Source organism: Arachis ipaensis, chromosome B10, assembly GCF_059453495.1.
Source record: "Arachis ipaensis isolate K30076 ecotype BB chromosome B10, ASM5945349v1, whole genome shotgun sequence".
Taxonomy (NCBI): Eukaryota; Viridiplantae; Streptophyta; class Magnoliopsida; order Fabales; family Fabaceae; genus Arachis; species Arachis ipaensis.
Window position 1 is genome coordinate 18,064,993 of NC_142435.1, and position 21,808 is coordinate 18,086,800.

General features: G+C 32.8%; 1 protein-coding gene across 2 annotated transcripts; it reads right to left on the reverse strand.

Moving 5' to 3' along the window:
- Nucleotides 1-6,321: 6,321 nt before the first annotated feature.
- LOC107624516 (putative glucan 1,3-beta-glucosidase A) lies at nt 6,322-11,325 on the reverse strand. Of its 2 annotated transcripts, none has more exons than XM_016327010.3 (10): nt 10,879-11,325; nt 10,639-10,754; nt 10,257-10,376; nt 9,327-9,512; nt 8,829-8,987; nt 8,464-8,633; nt 8,213-8,368; nt 7,325-7,677; nt 6,857-7,036; nt 6,322-6,631 (listed from the first exon to the last, which is right to left on the reverse strand). In XM_016327010.3, the coding sequence occupies exons 1-10, from the start codon at nt 10,952-10,954 to the stop codon at nt 6,549-6,551; spliced, it is 1,599 nt and encodes a 532-aa protein (XP_016182496.1). In that variant the 5' UTR covers nt 10,955-11,325; the 3' UTR covers nt 6,322-6,548. The 2 variants fall into 2 exon arrangements, with proteins under 2 accessions (XP_016182496.1, XP_016182497.1); XM_016327011.3 differs by having other exon boundaries at nt 10,874-10,991.
- Nucleotides 11,326-21,808: the final 10,483 nt, after the last annotated feature.

Here is a 21,808-nt window from a genome sequence, read left to right on the forward strand (position 1 = left end):
TTCTTTAATCTCCATCTCTTGATCGACCTCTTCCAAGTCCTTAATCATGATATGCCTTAGAGGTTGTACACCCTCCTCAGCATCAATTTCAATCGCCTTGGAAGGAGGTTCTATAACCTGACTTTCCCATGGAGGTTCAGCATCTCCTAAGTCTGCAACCACTTCTTTCTCTTCAATAATTACAGCTTCCTCCACTTGTTTCAGTACAAAGTCATGCTCCGTACTGTCCATTGGAGTTTCTAGTATCTCCTTTATGCTACGCTCTTTTATTGATTCTCCACATGTAGCCATAGGAGTTCCTTGAGTGTCCGAACGTCGGGAAGCTAATTGATTTATTGCTTGATTCAATTGATGAAGTGTGGCATTAAATTTGTCAAATGTTTCCTTGAGTCGCTCCGTTGATTCTTGGGGTGATGGAGATGGACATGATGTATAGGGAGGTGGTGGTTCTTGGGAGTAATTGTGTTGGAATGAGTGTGGTTCTATGTATGGTTCATTTGGCTCATAAGGTGGTTGGTATGGTGGATACGGGTTATGGTCATATGGAGGTGAATGGTGGTAGTTGGCTTGTGAGTGTGGTGGTTTAAAGCTATGTTGAGGAGGTTTATAGGCATATGATGGGGGTCCATCATATCTATCATCTTGGTATGCCCCCTGGAATGGCTCTTGACTATAGTAATTTGGTGGGTGTTGGTTGTCACGGAAGGGTCCACCATAACTATTGTCTTGGTATGCATCGTGGAATGGTCTTTGTCTGTGATAGTTAGGAAGGTGTTGTTGCCTAAAGGGTTGATCAGATCCTCGTGGCTCCTTCCATCTCTGGTTGTTCTGACCTTGATGTATGTTCCTGTTATAGCTTCCATTCCTTTCAACAGCATTAGAACCAAACTCAAAGCGAAAGGGGTGAGAACTCATAGTTAGTTAATAAAAATTTAAAAACAAAAATAAAAGCAAATTTGAAATTTGAAGTTTAAAATTTGAAATTTGAAATTTGAAATTTTGAATTTTAAATTTTGAAAATTGAATTTTTAAAATTGAAAATTGATTTTTTTTTTTAAATAAGATAGGATAAGATAAAAAATTTTAAAATAAAAATCTGAAAAAAAATTTTTCGAAAAAATCAATTTAAAAGTAAATATTTACAATAACCAATAATAAGGCACACGTTTGCAATTCCCTGGGAACGGCGCCATTTTGACGTTAGGGATTTTTGCTAGTAAAGAATTTTATAAAAATAGTCGCGTTGTAGATATAGATTCTAAACCAATAGAAATCCCTTCGTGCAAACGTTTTGGTTGTCACAAGTAACAAACCCCTAAATAAATTGATAACCAAAGTATTTAAACCTCGGGTCGTCTTCTCAAGGAACTGCAGGGAAGTATGTTCTTATTATCGGTTATGGAGATTGTAAATCAGGGTTTTGAAGATGAGGAGCATGTAATTTAAATTGTAATTGAAATAAGTAAAAAGACTGTAAAGCAAATAAATAACTGTAAAATAAATTTTTGGCAAGGTATGAGAAATTAGAAGTCCTATCCTAGTTATCCTTATCAATGATAATGAAAATTGAATCTTAATTCCACTTAGTTAGCCTTTACTTAAAGTAAAGAAAAGTCAAGTGACTAATTAGTTAGATCTTCAAATCCTATTTAATCCCTAAGGAAAGATTGGGATTATTGAATTTCAATTCAATTAGCAAAGATAACAATTATCAATCATGTTTGAGTTTGATAACTCCTGAGTTACTGATTTCTTAACCAAGACCAAAAAGGGAAAAGTAAATCTACCGGAATAAAAATGTCTTCAGATTGGAAGCAACAGTAATATAAATAAAAGAGAGCAATAATAAACTGAAATACCTCAAATAACATTAATCAAAAGAATAATCTGTAACATAGAAGAATTCATAAATTAAATTGAGAAAATAAATAAAAAGGAATATTGAACCTGTGATGAAGAAGAAATAATCCTAAATCCTAAAACTAAATCCTAAGAGAGAGGAGGGAATCTCTCTCCCTAAAAACTACATCTAATCCTAAAATTGTGAATTATGAAAGCATGTTATCATGAATGAATGGATTCCCCCACTTTATAGCCTCTAATCTGTATTTTCTGGGTCGAGAACTGGGTCAGAAACAGCCCAGAAATCGCTGGAGAAGAAATCTGCCACGCTGATTTTTGGATGAAGCATGCGTTCGCGTTGCCTAGCGTCAGGTCAACTATGGCATATTATATATCAAATCGAAGCCCCGGACGTTAGTTTTCCAACGCAACTAGAACCGCGTCATTTGGACTTCTGTAGCTAAAGTTATAGCCGTTTGAGTGCGAAGAGGTCAGGCTGGACAACTTAGCAATTTCTCCAACTTCTTGTATTCCTTCCACTTTTGCATGCTTCCTTTCCATCCTCTGAGCCATTCCTGTCCTGTAATCTCTGAAATCAATTAACACACATATCAAGGCATCTAATGGTAATAAGAGAGGATTAAACATAGGGAACTTAAGGTCAAAGAAGCATGTTTTCAATCAAAGCACATAATTAGGAAGGCAAATGTAAAACCATGCAAATAGTATGAATAAGTGGGTAAAGAGTTGATAAAATCCACTCAATTGAGCATAAGATAAACCATAAAATAGCGGTTTATCACCCCACTGCATTCCCAGTCGGATAAGTCAGGGTCTGCCTCCACTCCCGTATCAAACATTGTCTCCTGAAAGAAAAAATTACATTTCGTTATCTTTGTGGATGTATCTGAAATGCATTCTTATCCTGTGACGGTAAGTCATTCATGTACCAACATTTATACTACTTCACAAAACTGGTGTTAAATAACATATCAAAGTGTATCAAATCTATCTAACATGAAAATCTTAGATATTAAATAATATTGAAATTATATGATCAAAACTGATATAGTAATAAAGAATAATGGGGTAATCCATTCAACGGTATAAACTTCAACAAAATAATTCTTAGTTTATTATTAAATTGTTTTAATATGCTTTTCTAAAATTATGCTTATGCATACTGCTTAAACTTTTATTTTCTAGTATGGTCAGTGTAAAATGTTTTTTGGACTTATCTAATTACGTCTATTCTTTCGGATAGTCATTTTCACAAGTGGATGTAATATATATTTTTTCTGTTTATACAAGTTAAAGAATATAGACTTAAAATTTTCACACAAAAATTAACATATATTTTGTGATGTGGGAAAAAATATAAATCCTCAATGAGAGCACAGATGTATTATTATATATGCTGTGTTATATTTTTTTTTTATTTTATCCCCCTAACTTCAAGTAAATATCTGTCCCGGTCTATCCAGCTTTTTCACATACTGCAGCCGCGCCCTCCTTAACAAAAAGAAAACCACCCTACCTTTTATCCTAGATATCGGATCCGTGACATTATCCTCAGCAGAGAAAATAATATTTCTCGGAACATAATTCTCGTACCTACTACCCATACTAACAACTCCGTAATCAGTCTGCCCAAACTCATTTATGAAATTCGAAAAACGACACGGCTACGAATTCCAAATTAACTACGACAACAAATCTAAAAGCACATATCCAGCTACTTCTAATCAACCCCCACTCTATACATATGAATTACAAGGTAAACACATCATACATGTTGATTCGAAACACCAATATTACCATCCATCCAGTAATCCCCAACTAGTTCATTCCACATATGCGGCTCCTCGCCAAACTTGCTGGTTGATGCCATTATTATCTGCAAGACACATAATTCTACCTATAAGAAACCATGAATTATAGACATAACAGATTTCTTGTACACAGTGACAACACTCACCTTTGCTGTCTTCTACCACCATATCCCGTGATCAATGAAAATATATTCCAAATTTTTGGCTCAGACACCCTTCGTTTCCCAAATTGTACGCAATCCAAGCCACTTGCCACAACCTCACAGCCTCCAAATGCCAACTACACCCACAAATTTCCAATAACAGCACAGGCATTACAGATACAGCACCAACATGCATACACACTACACCTAACCTACTGACATTCCTATCAATACCATTTTACGATAAACTTGAGCAACAAATAACATAATCCATAAATTAGATTTAAAGGATTATCTCAAAGTCGACGTCTATATCTTGAAAGGGATCAAACAAATTCGAGGGTCAGAGATGACATTAGGGAACAAACTCAATGCGGTCATGTTTTCCAGCAACAAAAAAATTGGCTCACTCATATGTTTACCTAGAAATTGAAGTCAAACCAACAAATTCAGGTCATTATAATTTTGAACAAAAAATTTAATTATGATAACTTTCAATCGCAAAAATATTATCCAATTCAACTAAGACAAAACATTACTTCATTAACAAATTAAATTTTCACCAACAGATTCAAGATACGTAAATGAAATTGAAAAAAAAAAAAAGAAACATGGCCAATGGACGCTCACTTGCCCAGAAAGCTACTGACGGCAAAGGTAGATGAGATACTAAATTGATGGGAGAAGCAAAATGACAACAACGACCACCACCCCACGGACCCGTTGCTGGTTTTGTCTACTGCAGCTGCCGGGAAAGCGATAGCAGGAAGGCAGCAAATGACCTTCAGACCGTCACGCCCTACCGCGGCGAGCTTCACGCGGCAACGGTGAGCGACGACCTTCACTAAAAAACGGTGTGTCCCCGGGTAAGAACTAAGCAATCTGTCGACGCCGACACGGGTTGCATGCGACACCGAAAACTACCGTGATTGAGGTGACGCAGCCTCAGGGAGACAGTGTCAGCAAAGGCACACACAGAGAAGAGAGACGATGAGGGGTGAGGCCAGCCTCCGAAACTCCACGGGTGGGTTGTCACCAAAACATTAGGGAACTGGTTGGGTTTTGAAAACGACAACGTTTTCCATTAATGAGCAAAAATAATTTACCATTTTCCCACCATCCCTCCCTGCATCATTTCTATAACATGCTTCATTGTTTTCCCCTAACTGGATCACCAACACTACCATTATTTCAAAAATGGCAGCAATGATACAAAGGCCTGCAATAAACAAACCCGACTAAAATTTCAAACGTGCACACATTCCTTGAATTTTGCTCGTTAGGCCCAGTGCCTCCTGACCAAAAACAATAAAATAAAGTCCAATGGCTTCAGATAGTATACCAGCTGGCTCAGATGAATTTTGGCTTTATTTTGCTTTTAAGCTGATCAGAGATCATTGCCCTTGTGGTCACTTTTCATTTTATTGCAGGGACATTAAAGATATTACACATGTTATAAGACAAAAATTTAACTGGTAGCCTTACCATACGTGGATCATCAGAGTTCTAAAAAAGTAGACTGGATCATTAAAAAACTTTTTAATATTATATAATATAAAAAATACGAATTGAGACTCAATCCTACTCGACTAACTCACAGATTAATCTGTTCCACGCTCAATCCTACCCGATTGGATTGAAACAGGTTGGGTATCCGCGGATAAGGTTGTCGTAACCCCTAGACTGACGTGAGGGATGACAATCACCGACTAGTGACAACCTGCCACTACCAAGCTTGTAAAAGAGTCTACTGTAGTGGGTCAAAATATTGTTTTTAATAGGAATCGAATCGGTGGGCCTTGGAAACGTTTTAATGAATCTATTGAAATGGAGAGCCAGGGTTTATTTGGGCTATGTGATATTTGGACTTGCATATTTTTGCTCTGATGAGAATATGAGATTGTTTTTGTTTTCCATATAATACAACTAAAATTGAATATTAATGCATTATAGAATTGGATAAAAACTCATAGACACCAAAGAATTGACCTTAATACATTATGTAGAACTGGTGTATTAATACAAACTTGAACATTACTTTTTATGAATAGTCGAGACACATTGAAATTGACTATCAATTCGGAGAGACCCATCCGTGATAAATTAATGATAATATAAAACATATTTTAATAAGTATTACATTGTTTAAAAATTAATTAAAAAATATATAAATTAATATTAAATTTGATGTATTTTTATTTAAAATATTTTATAATACAAAAATTTTTTATATTAAAATTATATAAAGTTATATTTTTATTTGTTTTTATTTTTGTATTTATTTTAATTACTGGACTTAATCCTTTTATATAGTGTCTTTTTTTTTTTTTTGGTTGTTGTTAAACTTGTTTCTTTTTTCATATATTCTTGTCCACATCCTCTTACAAAACAGGGGGAGAGGGATTTCACATAACTCTATGTATTATACTTTGTTATTTGGTTACAACGCAGTTAGAAGTAGTTATTAGACTCAGTTAGTTATTCTAACTACTTTTCCCTCATACTTGTACGGAACCAAATCAATAGAATTGCAACTTTTCCATTCCAATTATTTTCAATGTAAAATATTACCTCCCAGTTTTATTTGAATGAAATGCTATATTGAAAATTATGCCTGAAAATACATCACTCTATGAATCCATCTAAATGAACAAGATGGAAAAGTTTATGAGAAAAAAATAATTGCATCGAATCAAATATGCTTTCATCGCAGGCTAAGGCGAAGGTTGTTTCACAAAAAAGGGAGACAAAAGCAGGTGAATGCCAATCCTATCAATCCAAAAATGTTAAATCTCTGTTTGCTGGGTGATTTGCCTGCATAAATAAATAGGCACATTAATCTTCTACTTTTTTTAAAAGTTTAATTTTGATCGTATCTGATCCTGATCCTTTTTATGACCATTTAAGCAGTCAATGTAAAAGATAATTATTTTGTGATGTGCATTATGTAAAACTGTTTAACAGTGAATCCAAATTAAATTCTTGTTTTAATATATCGTAAAATTTATAGAGTGCCGCCAAATTTATGATGTTAATTACCTAACTGAAGATAGTTGCTCCTAACGTTCCACTCAAAATCCCAGTGCTGTCTGTCATTTTTTATTGTCCAGTAACACCATCCAAAGGAAGCTGCATTGTAAACTTCTAACTGTGCCCTTCCGAAATCTTGATAATCCTTTTGCGATCCGCTCGTCACATTCCACTCATTCACCCACTCTCCTGAAAAGAATAATGATATTTGTAAATACTATGTGTCGATCGACAATGGGAAACTCATAGTAATGAGCAGGGAATCAAGAGGTTTCAAAAGTCAAGGTTTATGGCTAGAGATCGGTTATTTGTACTCACTTCTGTTCCGTACATTATACCATCCCTCCACCACATGATGAATCTAATGGTGGAGGGAAGTGTGTCAACTTGGTATACCAAACAAAATATGTACATAAACATTTCACAGTGAAACATAATAATATAGCCTCAAACAAGTACTAGAGAGAGTTGTCTTACCAATAAAAACAAGTGGGCTATTTGAACTATTCAAGGCCTTGAGTTGACCTTCCCGGCTATTGTATATGTACTGTATGTTATCGCCGACGCTCATATTAACAAAATACGCGTCGAAGAGGTTGTAGTAATGCAAATCCAAAACTGTGTTATGAGATCCTATGTTGGCTTGGTAAAGTTCCATAGGATCTGCCATGCCAATTCTTTGGCACATTATTACATAAGCTGTTGAAGAGTGTTTTCTAACAATTTGGTAGCCCTGTTTGTAATAAGAAACTAAAGTATCTAATGGAACTGTTCCGGCAGACGGTTCATTTAGAAGCTCAATTCCCAGCAAAGCAGGATTCCTTGCATATCTGTAAAACGAAATCTCTATTCAGTAAGGATATCGGCAGATCGCATGAATTCACATAGCAGATCTTAAATGAGTCCATGTCATTTTCCTAGTAGAGAGAAGTATTTATTAAATAAAAAAAAAAGTTAAAAAAAGAACAAAAGTCAGCAATGATGAACTTTAAGATGAGCTTTGTCTATTTTCTAACCAGGAACAAAAAAGGACAATCTAGAATGAAGGAATTGCTATTCCAAAGGAAACTAGGATCTAAATGATATTTTTTACTTTGGATGAGAATCTCACTGGCTACTACAACACCAACTGTATATCTTGTTCAGTGTTTCAATGCTAAAAATCTCTTTCTATTCATGTAAAAAAGGGTTAATACTCATATTTGTCCCTAAAAGATAACTCATTTTTCAAATTGATCCTCGAAAGATTTTGTTAGTCATATTAGTCAAGGACGAATTTGAGTATTAACCCCTAATGCTCAACATAGAAGTTGGTTATTCTATAATAAGAAAAATATCAAACATATTCACACACTTTAAACTTACCTAGAAACTAAAAATTCAATAACATTCAACGACTGTTGAATGTTATCTGGAGAATCAGGCCAGCCGGTGAATCCATCTCTGCTTGCACTATGTTCCATCCCATTTTGGGAACCAGGAGCAGCATGAAGATCAATTATGCATTTTATATCATATTCTCTGCACCAAAATAATCATTTATATTCTCAGAAAGAAAAAATACAGTTCCAATTGTGCTAAAACTTTTAGGATAATATAGTTAAAATAGCACTTACTGTGCCCATAAAAATGCATTATCTAGAGCATCAAGACTTCCTCCAATAAAAGGACTCGGAGGATCAGGATCGAAAGCAATCCACCACCCAACTGGTATCCTCACAGTGTTTATTCCGTGTTTATATAGAAATTTGAAATCCTCAATGGTGATAAAGGTATTTCTATGTCTCTGCAGTCACAGAAAGTTGAGCAATCAATATAGGAAACACAATCTTTTACTTGATTTTGCAAGTAAATAAAATAGCCAAGAAACTTCTAACTTGCATGTTATAGCTTTTTCTAACAAAATATATATATATATGTTCAACAAAAGGATCCTTTTTGCCATTTATGTGAAGAAAATATTTGAACAATATGATTTTACCTTAAGAACATCTTTCGCACGATCATGTCCATATCCATTTGCTAGCTGGTAATCTCCATGTAAATTATTCGACAAAATTGTCATGTCAAATGTGGCAGCATTATCATCCCATCCTGGTGAACCCGGGTAATCTGCTGTAAGCTGACCATCTGTTGTAGCCTATAAATATAGCGGTACATTCAATCATGTGAATCTGTTAAAAGTTTAATGTCAATATGATTTTACATAGTAAAATAGAGCTTGATTGATATACAGCACTATCAATATAAAATGTTTTATCCTAACATCCAATCGGGTCTTGTCGTGTAGGTAAAAGTAGTTTCTTTCTAAGATAGTGAGTGTGCAAGTTAACCATTTTTGGCTATTATGAAGCATTTAATTGAATGCCAATGGAAATGTCCTTTACACGAACAGCGAAGAGTGTTGTGTTAACAAGCATCATATTTTACACACTATCGAACGGCTACTTTGGATTTTCCAGAAAATAAGGATGAATACCTGCAGATAGGCCCCATTCTTTGTCTTCATATGAATTCTACTGTTCCCATTCCGCTCTATTTCGTATGTCTCTGATGTTGAAGGAGAGTTTGCTGTTGCCGAGACAGTGCAGCCATCGCCATCACATGTAAGAAACTGACCTTTTGAGGTACGAAATTGAAATTCAGATGGAGAGACTCTCCATAACTGCAACAGAACAAAGGGAGAATATTTCTATTTAATAAAGCTTTTACCAATTGCCATATCTAACTTTTACCATTATGTTGAGTGATATAAATTCAGTTATGCACAAACAGTAAAACAAGAAAGATATCATTACATCAACTACAATAAATTCTCCAATTACAATTTCTTCCAAGAAACTACCGACACGGAGCGAAGAACATTTGCCTTACAAGCATTTCATACTTAATGTAACTAGGAATGAAACTAAAAAGTAGAAAGCAAATACACCATTCTTAATGGGAACATCTTCATATAGCTTACTACTGATCATACGAATAATTGATGGTGAATGAAACCATAACTTATTCAACCAGGTCAATGTTATTAGTGATTTTGTGATTCTTCTGAGTAAGCAACAATACATCAGATCCGATAGAAGGATACCTTTTCTGGCAAGAGTCAGTATATGCTGCAAAACACTTCCAATTTCGGACGATATTCAAGATCATAAATAAAAAGTGATGGTGAATTCAGAAAGTGAACTGATATTAGGACTAAATCAATGCTGCTTCAAATGTTATTTTAACTTAAACGTCAACAAAGGAAATCATAATAACAAACATGATGACTAATTGACTATCTAAATATGAAACTTGCTTGAAGATAATGCCCGAAACAGGCAACATTTCATAGCTGGTTAAGGATTAACAATTTGACTGGACAAATTGTTATTAAATCGAAACTAGAACTCAACCTCCGCCTTACCCTGAAGGTTTCCCATGAAGATGCAACATCCCTATCAACAGTCACATTCATTCCTCCCCCATTATCTGCAGATACATACTTCTGCAATGTCACTGACTTAAATTGCACCTCTGTTCCATCCTACATTTCCCAATATCAACACAAATATGAATCAACCACATAATAATAAGTCACCAAAATACAAAAATTTAAGAGATAAAGAATAAACATGTTTAATTTCTATGATTTGTCATCCAATCAGGTGCTGCCATGTAGACAAAAAAGATTTAACTTCCATACCTAATTGGATGCCAATGCCACTACATAGAAATGAAACTCAAAAATCAAAATAAACAAATGGAAAAGTGAGGAAACAAAAATGTGAAGATAGTAGCTTGCTTACAAGCATGTCTCCATTGGCAATGCCATCAAACAATGAAGGTTTGATCCAACCTTCAATGACCAACCACCCTCCCAAGTTCACTCCTCTCACTTTAGAACCCCTATGTAACCCCTCCACTTGAGACAAACACCAAATTCAATAAAGAACCAAGTTAGCTTCACAACATTGCCACTTTTGAAGAATGAACACATGAAATGAAAGAACCTTTTGAAAGTTAACAAAAGCAAAACTTTACCTTACCTGAATGTACCTTGTAGGTTATGAGCCAACAAGAGAGTAAGAATGCGCATGCCCATTTAGTAAAAACAAGTCCCATCAATGAAATGTGGATTTCAAAAGCACCCAGAAAGCAAAAAATGAAGAATCCAACATAGAAAAGAAAAAAAAGGGAAAAGCTCCCAATAATATTTAAAAGAAAGAGAATCCAAAGCCAAAGGAAGCTAAGCTAAGCTAAAACAAAAAAGGGTCCACTTTTGAGGGGTTAGTGTGTGAATCTATGCAATCCCTTTCGTTATCACTAAGTTAATACCAAATTGAACTTTGTGATAGAAGAAGAAAAAACACATGAGAAGGTGATTGTGATTGGGGTTTGGGATTGCTTTTGTTGCTTATACAACTCCCATTTGTTTATAGTTAATTAATGAATTAATTAGTTAAAGAAATGAAATGTTTGCAGCTACGTTGAAAAAAGAAAAATGAAGCCAATGCGAAAATATGGGCGGAGGAAAAGAATCATGTTGTGGCGTGGGAAAGGTACTAGAATCAAAACTTGTGGGGACTAGGGAGTAGTGTTAAATATCTGATTCATGAATGAATTTTTGGACTTTTGCTTATAATTTCGATGCAGTGTAATAAAATGTTTTATATGATGATTTAATTATGAGTAAAGGATCTTGTTTGTCCAACATTTGGGATAAGTTTTAAAGTTGTCTCTAACGTTTAAATCGTCCTATTTAAGTTTTTAACGTTTTAAAATTGACTCAATGTTGTGTTGCTGTTAGAAATCTGTTAACGAAATTGACGGCAGAACAAAATTGAAACGATTTTGAAACGTTAGGGACTTAAATAGAACAAAAACGTTGGAGACAAAAACGATACATAGAAATAAATTTTAATTTTATCCTTCACCAATACCAATTTTTTACAGTACATAGTTATTCAATTATTTTTTAATCACATTTAAGTAAATTATACTTAATCACATTACTTTGATTCTAAATAAATTTATTTTTTTATAATTTTACTCTTAAAAATTTTTAGTCATCATGAAATATTTATAAAATGACTAGAATCACATTACTTTATTGTATATGTATCATTTTTTCCCACAAATTTATGTACTAGTCATTCTACAAACATTTTATGATGAGTAAACATTTTTAAGAGTAAAATTATAAAAAAATAAATTTCTTTAAAATAAAATTAATGTGATTAAATGTAATTTACTTAAATGTGATTAAAAATAATTGAATAACTATGTACTGTAAAAAATTGATATTATTGAAGGATAAAATTAAAGTTTATTTCTATGTATCATTTTTGTCCCCAACGTGTTCGTCCTATTTAAATTTATAATGTTTCAAAATCGTCTCAATTTTGTCCCGCCGTCAATTCCGTTAACAAATTCCTAACTACAAGACAGCATTGAGTCAATTTTAAAATGTTATAGACTTAAATAACAACTTTAAGAATTATTCCAAACATTAAAAACAAAAACGATACTTTACTCTTTAATTATATTTATTTTTTAAGATGATTATCATGCTATCAATAAAAAATAATTATTGATTGTACTTGTAAAACTTAAATTAAACTCTTTAAAAGATTTATTTTTTAAAATAGTTAATTTTAATGTATTAATAGTCTAAAATATTTTAGTCAATTATTTAATTACATTTATTTTTTAATAATTATTTATATATTTAATATAAAAAATATTTTTACTGACATAATATTAAACAATTAGATATATATAATTATTATATATTAAAAATTAAAATTAATCGAATAAATATTATGATAATCTTTTGATATAAAAATATTTTATGCATATTAAAATATATTTAATATATATTATTTCACATGTTATATGTTTTATATTTTAATATGCATTTTATACGAATAATTTGCTAATCTATGTTATTATTGTGTGATTTATCATAGATATGAGATTCACCATGTGTTATTGGATTTGAGCTCAATAATTAATGTACTATGTTATGGTGTAATGAACTTTGGAAAACTAAAGATATATACCATTAGTTTGCATTTTTTTTTATTTTAATGTTATTTATTTTCAAAATTTTTTAAATGAAAAATAATAAAACCAATAAATCATGTTTTTAATTTTTTTTTTTTACAAAATCCTTAAAAATATATTTAAAATGAGAATAAAAAACAAAAAATACAAACTAAACAACTTCCATGTTTTAGAAAATATCATTCTCAAAACATAAGAAAATTTATTGCTCTCCAAATTTTCACTCATACAACTTCTTGATTATTATTATTATTATTATTATTATTATTATTATTATTATTATTATTATTATTATTATTATTATTATTGGATTTGAGCTCAATAATTAATGTACTATGTTATGGTGTAATGAACTTTGAAAAACTAAAGATATATACCATTAGTTTGCATTTTTTTTATTTTAATGTTATTTATTTTCAAAATTTTTTAAATGAAAAATAATAAAACCAATAAATCATGTTTTTATTTTTTATTTTTACAAAATCCTTAAAAATATATTTAAAATGAGAATAAAAAACAAAAAATACAAACTAAACAACTTCCATGTTTTAGAAACATAAGAAAATTTATTGCTCTCCAAATTTTCACTCATACAACTTCTTTTTTATTATTATTATTATTATTATTATTATTATTATTATTATTATTATAACACTGAATAAAAAAATATTTTTTTACATAATGATACAAAATATATGTAAGATTATTATAAACTTTTTTCATATACCATAATTATGAAAATCAAATCGAACCGAATAGTCGAACCAAATTAACCAAAAATCGATGTCAAATTCAATTCGGTTTATAAACCAAATTGTCATACTTTTTTATTATTTTTATCAATTTTTTATAATTATATTTTTTATTATTATATTTTTATTTATTATTAAATAAAATATAAAAATATTTATTTTTATATTTCTATCTTTTATATTTTGTTCTCAATATTTTATCAATATTTTATCAGGACGCGTTTAACGAAACACAGCCCAAGAGATGCACTTCCACTTAGGGTTACATTAGTTATATATGTGGTATTTCAGCCAAAACGTAAAGCTCTTTTCCTTTTTTTTTTTTTTCCTCTTTGTTCATGAGTTATTTTTTCTTCCTTTATTAATATTTTGTGTTGCTGCTGCTAATAGAAGCTTCCTTTCCTTTGTTAATATATTTATTTTTTATTATACATTATATTCTTTTTTTTTTAAAACACTAATATAATATATCGATCTACTTTAAACAAACTGTATATATTAAAAATCAAAGGATATAGAATTTAACTTTTTTAAACTAAAATTAAAAATTAAAATACATTTATACTGATAAATATGTTTTGTGTATTTATTTTTTATATTCTATAATATATAATATATAATATAATAAATTATGTATATAAATTTTGATATTATTTTTTGATATTTGACTATTTTCTTTTATATTTCACTCTTATATTGTATTCATATAGAATTATGAGACTTTGGTTGATATTATTCTTTTAATTTATGTATCTTTTTAAATTTATATTATAGTAAATTTATATTTAATGAATTTTTATATTCAACATCAATTATAATATAAATATATATATATAATATTTTAAAATTATGCCAAAAATTAATTGGAGAAATATAATGGAAAATTATTAATATTTAATTAATTAATCAATTAATTAGTGTCTTGTCTTTCGTTATCATGGATTGGACTCAGAGGAGAAAAAGGAGGAATTGTGAGATATAGTCGGTGACATGGTAAGAAAAAGTACAAAATCGAAATCAAACGGATCAAGAAAAACAAACGCTTGTTTGTTTTCCACTTTTTAATTTGTATGAAAATAAAAGTGGTGTTGAACTTAAACATGGAGAATACAGGTGCTTCACAATTATGTGGGGTCAGTAGAACAATTCGGAAGGTCCGAGTTGCATTGGATATTTCATTTCATAAAAAAATTGACAACAACAAATAATTCGGAGGCTCCGTTTTCTAGCTTCCGAAATTCATATTTGCTCAACCACAAGTCGGACCATGCGATCTCTTAAGCAAAATTTTAAAATCAAACAATTCGTATGGTCCGATTTATGTACTCTGAGTTTTTTCAAATTTTTTAACACAAATCGAACCCTCCGATTTGTGTACTCTGATTTTTTTTCACTTTTTTAAACACAAATCGGAGGGTCCGATTTGTGTACTCCCATAATTTTAAAAAATACAAAAAATTACCATGTTAAAGTATATCACTTATTTTGCTTCCATATCAAAATTTTTTAGCCTTTGTTTTCTTTGCCTTTTTGCTGTATTGGGTATTGGTTAATTAAATTTTAATTTAATACATCATGTCATCATTTATTTTGGACAATTTTGATTACGGAAAACAAATGAAAATTGAATAGTCACCAAAAAAAAAATGAAAATTGAATCAAATTTATATTTAAATCTGAATCCAAAAATTAGATAAGACTCTTGTGTGAGTTGTATTTTAAATTGGATACATTTAAAATCAGCTTAATAATTTGGGTAATGTACTTAAATAAATAAAAAAAGAGAAAATTTTACGTAATTACAACAATTGAAAATTTTTTATTTGTATATTTTTTTGTTATTATATAATTTGTGAGAGCTAACCACGGTTTCCTATTTACATGTAAACTGTAGCAGCCTGCAACAGTTTAGTAAGGAGAAGTGTTGAACGTAAACCGTAGTAGGTCACAACGGTTTTTTTTTGGTGACTTAAAAGAAAAATAAACAAAAACTGAGAAAGAAAAAAAAAACAAAAAACTGCTTAAGAAAGGCAGTCCCGCTGAATACTACTCTCAAACTCCTTCCAAGGCAATGGAAGCTCCACTTGGGGAGAAATAGTCCTCATTGCAGTCTTTGCCATGATGTCTGCTACTGTATTTGCATCTCTCAAGATCAACCGAAGATCAGCACGCCATTTCCAAGACATGATATCTCGGATTTTTAACACCAAAGGATCAGTAAACCCAGAGCAATCTTGTAAATTATTGACAATAGTAAAAGCCTCCACACAGTCTGTCTCACATATAATGTCTCTTTGTCCCGAGTCCCATGCTAAAAGAAAGCCTCTCCAAATAGCAAACAACTCTCCTTGCAAAATGCTACGACTCTCAAATTTTCCCAGACAGCCTCGTTGCCACCTTCCCTTCCAATCTCTGCTAACACAAGCAAAACCAACTCGAGCACCACTGCCAGGATAGCTAACATCACAATTAATCTTAAAGGTACCCACTGAGGGGGGAATCCAAGAGCCACTAATGGTTGAGGGGATAGATAGTCGTTGCAACTCAAAAATATTTCGGAGCTCCTTTTCTAAGGACAAAGCCATACCAATCACCTTGTCTGTGGTCCAATGCTCGTGAGGATGAAAGATCTCGTTGTTTCTCGAACACCAAATCCACCAGAGACCAGAAAAGAATCTAAAGGGGCGCTGTTTGCTATTATGTAAGAACCAACTCATCAAATTCACTGGTTGATCGGAGATCCCTAAAGCTTGCCAAACAAGTTGGGCTTTTGGACAATCCCGAATACAATGTAAAACCGACTCCTGACTTGAGAAACATCGTGGACAGCTATCCATGTGCGAAATGCCCCTTCTAAAACGAAATGCAGCAGTAGGAAGAGCCTCCCGAAGACATAGCCAGGCCAAAAATTTGTGCTTTTCCGGAACATGTTGACGCCAAAGCCAAAGCCAATTACCCCTATCCTCCCAACTAAACATCTTCTTACTGAGCCATAAATAACCACTATGAGCATCATAAACCTTTGAGGCCGCACCAGTCCAACACCAACCGACCTCTGAACCAGCTTGAACATCTGGGTTGTAAGAATTAATGTTGCTCTGCAGAGACTGATTCAGAGAAGAATAGATATTCTCAAGGTTCCACTGTCCAGATGACCAAAGGTCCAAGATCCTGAGATCCGAATCAGAAATGTGGACATAATCCATCTCCTGACACAGTCGCCCCTCTCTTCTCCATTTAGAAAACCAAAAGTTCTGTTCCAAATCCCCAATGCACCAACTAAAACCTTCCTTTAGGATATCCCAAGCTCGACATATACTCTTCCAAACATAAGATCCACTTCCTCGAGACCGACTAAAACAATCATCCTTAGAAGAATGGTATTTCTCCGTCAACAGTTGAACCCATAGCTTGTTGGGATGGTGAAAAAGTTGCCAAACTAGTTTTCCAAGAAGAGCAATATTGGCACAAAAGGGATCTCTAATTCCCAGACCTCCAAACTTCTTAGGAGTGACCAACACTTTCCAGTTAACTAGATTCAGGCCTCTACCATCAGCTTGACCCTTCCATAGAAAGTTTCGCATCATGGATTCTATCTTATTAGTTACCCCTTTAGGGAAGAGAGATACTTGCATGCGATAAGTAGGAATCGCAGTCACTACCGAGTTGAGCAAACAGAGTCTGCCTGCCTTATTAAGCAATCTTCCTTTCCAGCTGGCTAGCCTTCCCTGAATCTTGTCCAAAACATCGTTGAAAGTTGCGCGTGTCACCCGAGAGTGATTAAGGTTCACCCCTAAATACTTGCCCAAGTTCTGAACGAATCTGATGGAGGAGACTCCAGTGAAAATCTCTTTTCTTGTCGCTGAAACATTCTTGGAGCATAGCGCTTTAGAATTTTCCACATTAACCTTCATCCCAGAGGCTCTGCAGAAATTTTCCAAAGCTACCATTACAGTTTGAACTTGCTGTTTTTCAGCTTTACAGAAAAGAAGCAAATCATCGGCAAATATCAAATGAGAAATTCTTGGACCCCCTCTAGAAACCGCAACTAGCTTCCACACGCCCTTATCAACTTGCTGATTAATAGAACAGGACAATCTCTCCATACACAACACAAACAGATACGGTGATATAGGATCTCCTTGCCTAAGACCCCTGCTCGGAGTAAAGCTATTTAATCTATCCCCATTCCAGAGGATAGACAGTGAGGAAGCAGTGACACAACGCATAATCAGATTGACTGTCGGAGGAGGAAAGCCAAAACTCACCAGGGTTTGTTTCAGAAATCCCCAATCCACTCTATCGTACGCTTTCTCCAAATCAATCTTAAAGGCCAGGGTGCCTTTCTTTGACTTTGTCTTCTTCATGAAATGGAGAACCTCTTGTGCTACAATGATGTTGTCAGGGGTTCCTCTCCCCGGGATAAACCCTCCTTGAAGGGGCCCAATAATCTCTTTGAGATGGGGACGAAGTCTATTGATCAGGACCTTCGTTATAGCTTTGTAAACCACATTACAGAGACTAATTGGTCGGAAATCCTTCATGGAAACCGGGTTTTCTACCTTCGGAATAAGAACCACAAGAGTTTCCATCATCCTTGGATCCATATCCAAACCAGAGAACGCATGACGAACCATAGTCCAAACATCAAAACCAACAATCTTCCAGTATTCTTTAAAGAAGAAAGCCTGAAACCCGTGTAGGTCACAACGGTTTAGCAATGCAGAAATATACCCAAAAAATTTTATAGCCAGCCACGATTTATAAAAGATTTATTAAACTTATAAACCCATGTAGGCTGCCACGGTTTAAGAGGAAAATTATTAATGTTTAACAAATTAAATAGTGATGAGCAGAAGGGTTTTGAAAAAGCTTGAACACCATTTGATGTCAACTGCAATGCTATGATTTAACTGTAACTATTATATTGAATAAACCTTATTAGTAGCACTATAATTTAAAGCTATTTTGACTAGCATACAAAAATTAAATTGTTTTCATAAAAAACCCACTTCCATCAAGTTGGTTACGCTTCAAAATAATCATGGAACTTCCTTTATTTTATTATTTTAATTAAATATTTATTAAACTAACAAAATAAGACACATCACACACATGAGACATCATATAATAATATAATTTCTTACACGAAGAGCTCGTGAATAGAGAGAGAAAACGCACGGCCAGGGAGAGGAAGAGGGATGCCTCGTTTGTGTCACACTCTGCCACTGCCGCCGATGCTTCTGGTCTTCGCCATCGCTTCTGGTCCTCGCCGCTCCTTCGCGTCCTCGCCGCTAGTCCTCCCTAGGGTTTCAATTATGTTTTTGAGCTGCTATGCTTCTATTTCTAATTTTTTCTACTTCTGATTTGATCTTCTGATTTTATTGTTCATTATTTCTTCTGCTTCTAATTTCTTCTGCTTCTGATTTGTTCTTTGATCTCTTTATGTTTTATTTTTCTGATTTTTTGTGTTCTGATTTCTTTGATCTTCTGGTGCTTTACCAGTAGAAAAAATAAGCTGCAATGCTCAGTACCACATTTCTCTGAACTTTGTATATATGAGAAAACAAAATCAATTTTCTGAACTTTGTATTTTTAATTCTATTTTTTATGTTTATTATATTGATTGTGCTTCTGATTTTATTGTTGTTGTTGCTGGCGCTGTGATGAAGAAGAAGAAAACGAAGAAGAGATGATGCTGTTATGGAGAAAAAGAAAAAGAATAGAAACTGGGTATTTTGGTGAAGAAGGAGAAGGGTAAGGACAGTTTTAAATTAAGTTAAACCTGAAGGACGATTTTGTATGCAAAAAAAGGTTGGGGACGAAAAAAATTTTCGGCCTATACCTTAGAGACTAAAATCGTACTTAACCCTAAATATAAAGTATATAAATATATACAAAAATATTTTTATTTATTAAGATTAATTATTATGTAAATCATTTGTAATTACAAAATATAAAATAATTATTTTATATTACTTAAAAGTTTTTATATTATTTAAAAATAATTAGATTATTTGTTAAAAAATAAAAATATTGTAATAATTAATTTTGTTAAAAATATATTATTATTATATAATATAATTTTTTTAACCAAATATTTATAAATATGCATCTTATTCAAAATATTTCTAAATATATAATAATATAATGAAGAATATATAATAATATATTTTCTAACGTGCATAGAGTTATACTTTGATATTAACATATGTTTTAAGGGAATGATTTTAATCGACTAACTAGAATTTTAGATCTTAATGATCCATATAGAAAAATATAAAATAATTTTATAAAAGAGTAAATAATTATTTTTTTATGAAAAATTTGAATGTTGATAAAATTGACCATAAAACAATAAAATTAAAGTTGTACTTATGGAAGATCGGCTTACTACGATAAAATTATCCAAACCTTAAAAAATTATCCAAAAATTTTAAATTACCCTTCCCTCACCGATCATTATTATCACATTACTCTCTCTCTCTCTCTCTCTCTCTCTCTACACAGGCTTACCGCTCCAATCCCCCTTCATCCTCTTTCATTCACCACCGCTATCATTGTGTCTCTCTCCGCATGTATCCACCTTCATCACCATCGCTATCTTCGGAACTGGTGAGCATCAGATTCTATTTTTTCCGATTCGAGCTTTTTCCATAACCTCCAGTAGCGATCAAGGCTCGCTTTGTGACCTTAGCTCAAAGAACTCACCGTTGAAGCTCAATGTGAAACCTTTAGGGAAAACGAAAAAAGTTATGCATTTCGGCTGAATTCGGGTCAAGTCAGTTGGTATTCGAATTTTGCAAGTGGGACTGGGAATACGTTACTGAGAAAGGTGAAGATGGTACCTTTTTCGGAGCTGGAGACGGTGGCGGCTTTGAATGTGAGTAGGTTGAACAGTATCACCCCAACTGGTCCTCTGTAATCAGCGTCAATCACCCCACACTAACGTCAATCAAATGCTTCAATGCAAGCTCCGATCGGAGAGATGCAGAGAAACAAAAACCCCCAAAATCAGCACCAAAAATAAATTTAAAACCGTAACCCGAACAAAAACGAAGACGAGGATGAGTTTACTTTACCACACTACTCCTAATCTTTGAGAATCAGGGCCTCTTCTTCGACGAGGACGAGTTCACTCTCCATCGCGCTCCTTGCTGACATCGGTCTGGTGGGGGTTGATGACGACTGCCACCGAAGGAAACCTTAGTCGGAGCTCTGATCGGTTCTTCCTTTGGTTGAAGCTTTACAGCAAAAAGGATGCATCTGCTGCTCGATTACGTTGGGGATGAAGCTCTCCTGATATTGCATCTTAGATTTTGAATGCTCGATGGGACCAGGGATTAGATTCGCTACTGTGGCCAGCGCTAGTAATTGTGGCTTTTCTTTGCTGCAAAATGTGCGATGTATGAAGCTAGGGCACAGTCGTAACTCTGGAAGTGATGATCATGATGATGGGAGAGGGAAGGATAATTTAGGATTTTTTTGGGTGATTTTTTAGAGTTTTGATAGTTTTATCGTATAAAGCTGATCTTTCATGGATAAAACTTTAATTTTGTTGTTTCATAGTTAGTTTTGTCAATGTTCGAATCTTTCATAATTAGAAATGACTATTTACTCTTTATAAAATATTTATATTACCCTTTTCTCACTCCTAAGGTAATATAATAGTAAGAATAATTCTAGTATAGGGTGATCGTGTGAAAAATCTAAACATAATTTTAAAAAACATTCTTGTATTTGGTATAGAAATATGATATATATGTTTTTGTTGCTAGAAAGTGGAAAAAGAGTCCTATTTTTAATACATTGTTTAGTTCAAAAAAAAAAATAAACGAAGAAAATGAAAGAAAGTAAAATGGGCGAAAAAATATATTTTCTCTTGTTTGCTTCACTAGTGAATATGGTTTGAAAGAAAATTTAGTCGTGGCCAATTTTTCTTTTTCCATTATTGAGAAAAAAATATGAAGAAACTATATTGAAAAATTTTGTTTTTCAAATTTATCTTCATTTTGTTCGATTCAAATAAGAAAATGAATTTTTTTTTCAATTTTTTTTACATCCAAACAACATAAGAGAAAAGATTTTTTTTATTTTCTTTTATTTTATTAATTTTTTTTCTCTTTTTTCTCTTATCATCCAAACAAAGACTAATCAT

Bases quoted from the DNA above. Each gene is read 5' to 3' on its own strand.
- LOC107624516 (XM_016327010.3), bottom strand. From the start codon at position 10,954: ATGGGACTTGTTTTTACTAAATGGGCATGCGCATTCTTACTCTCTTGT. The intron at 8,369-8,463 runs GTAAGTGCTATT...ATTTTGGTGCAG, and splicing joins AATGCATTTTTATGGGCACA to AGAATATGATATAAAATGCA. The intron at 7,037-7,324 runs GTAAGACAACTC...TATTCTTTTCAG, and splicing joins TAGCCCACTTGTTTTTATTG to GAGAGTGGGTGAATGAGTGG.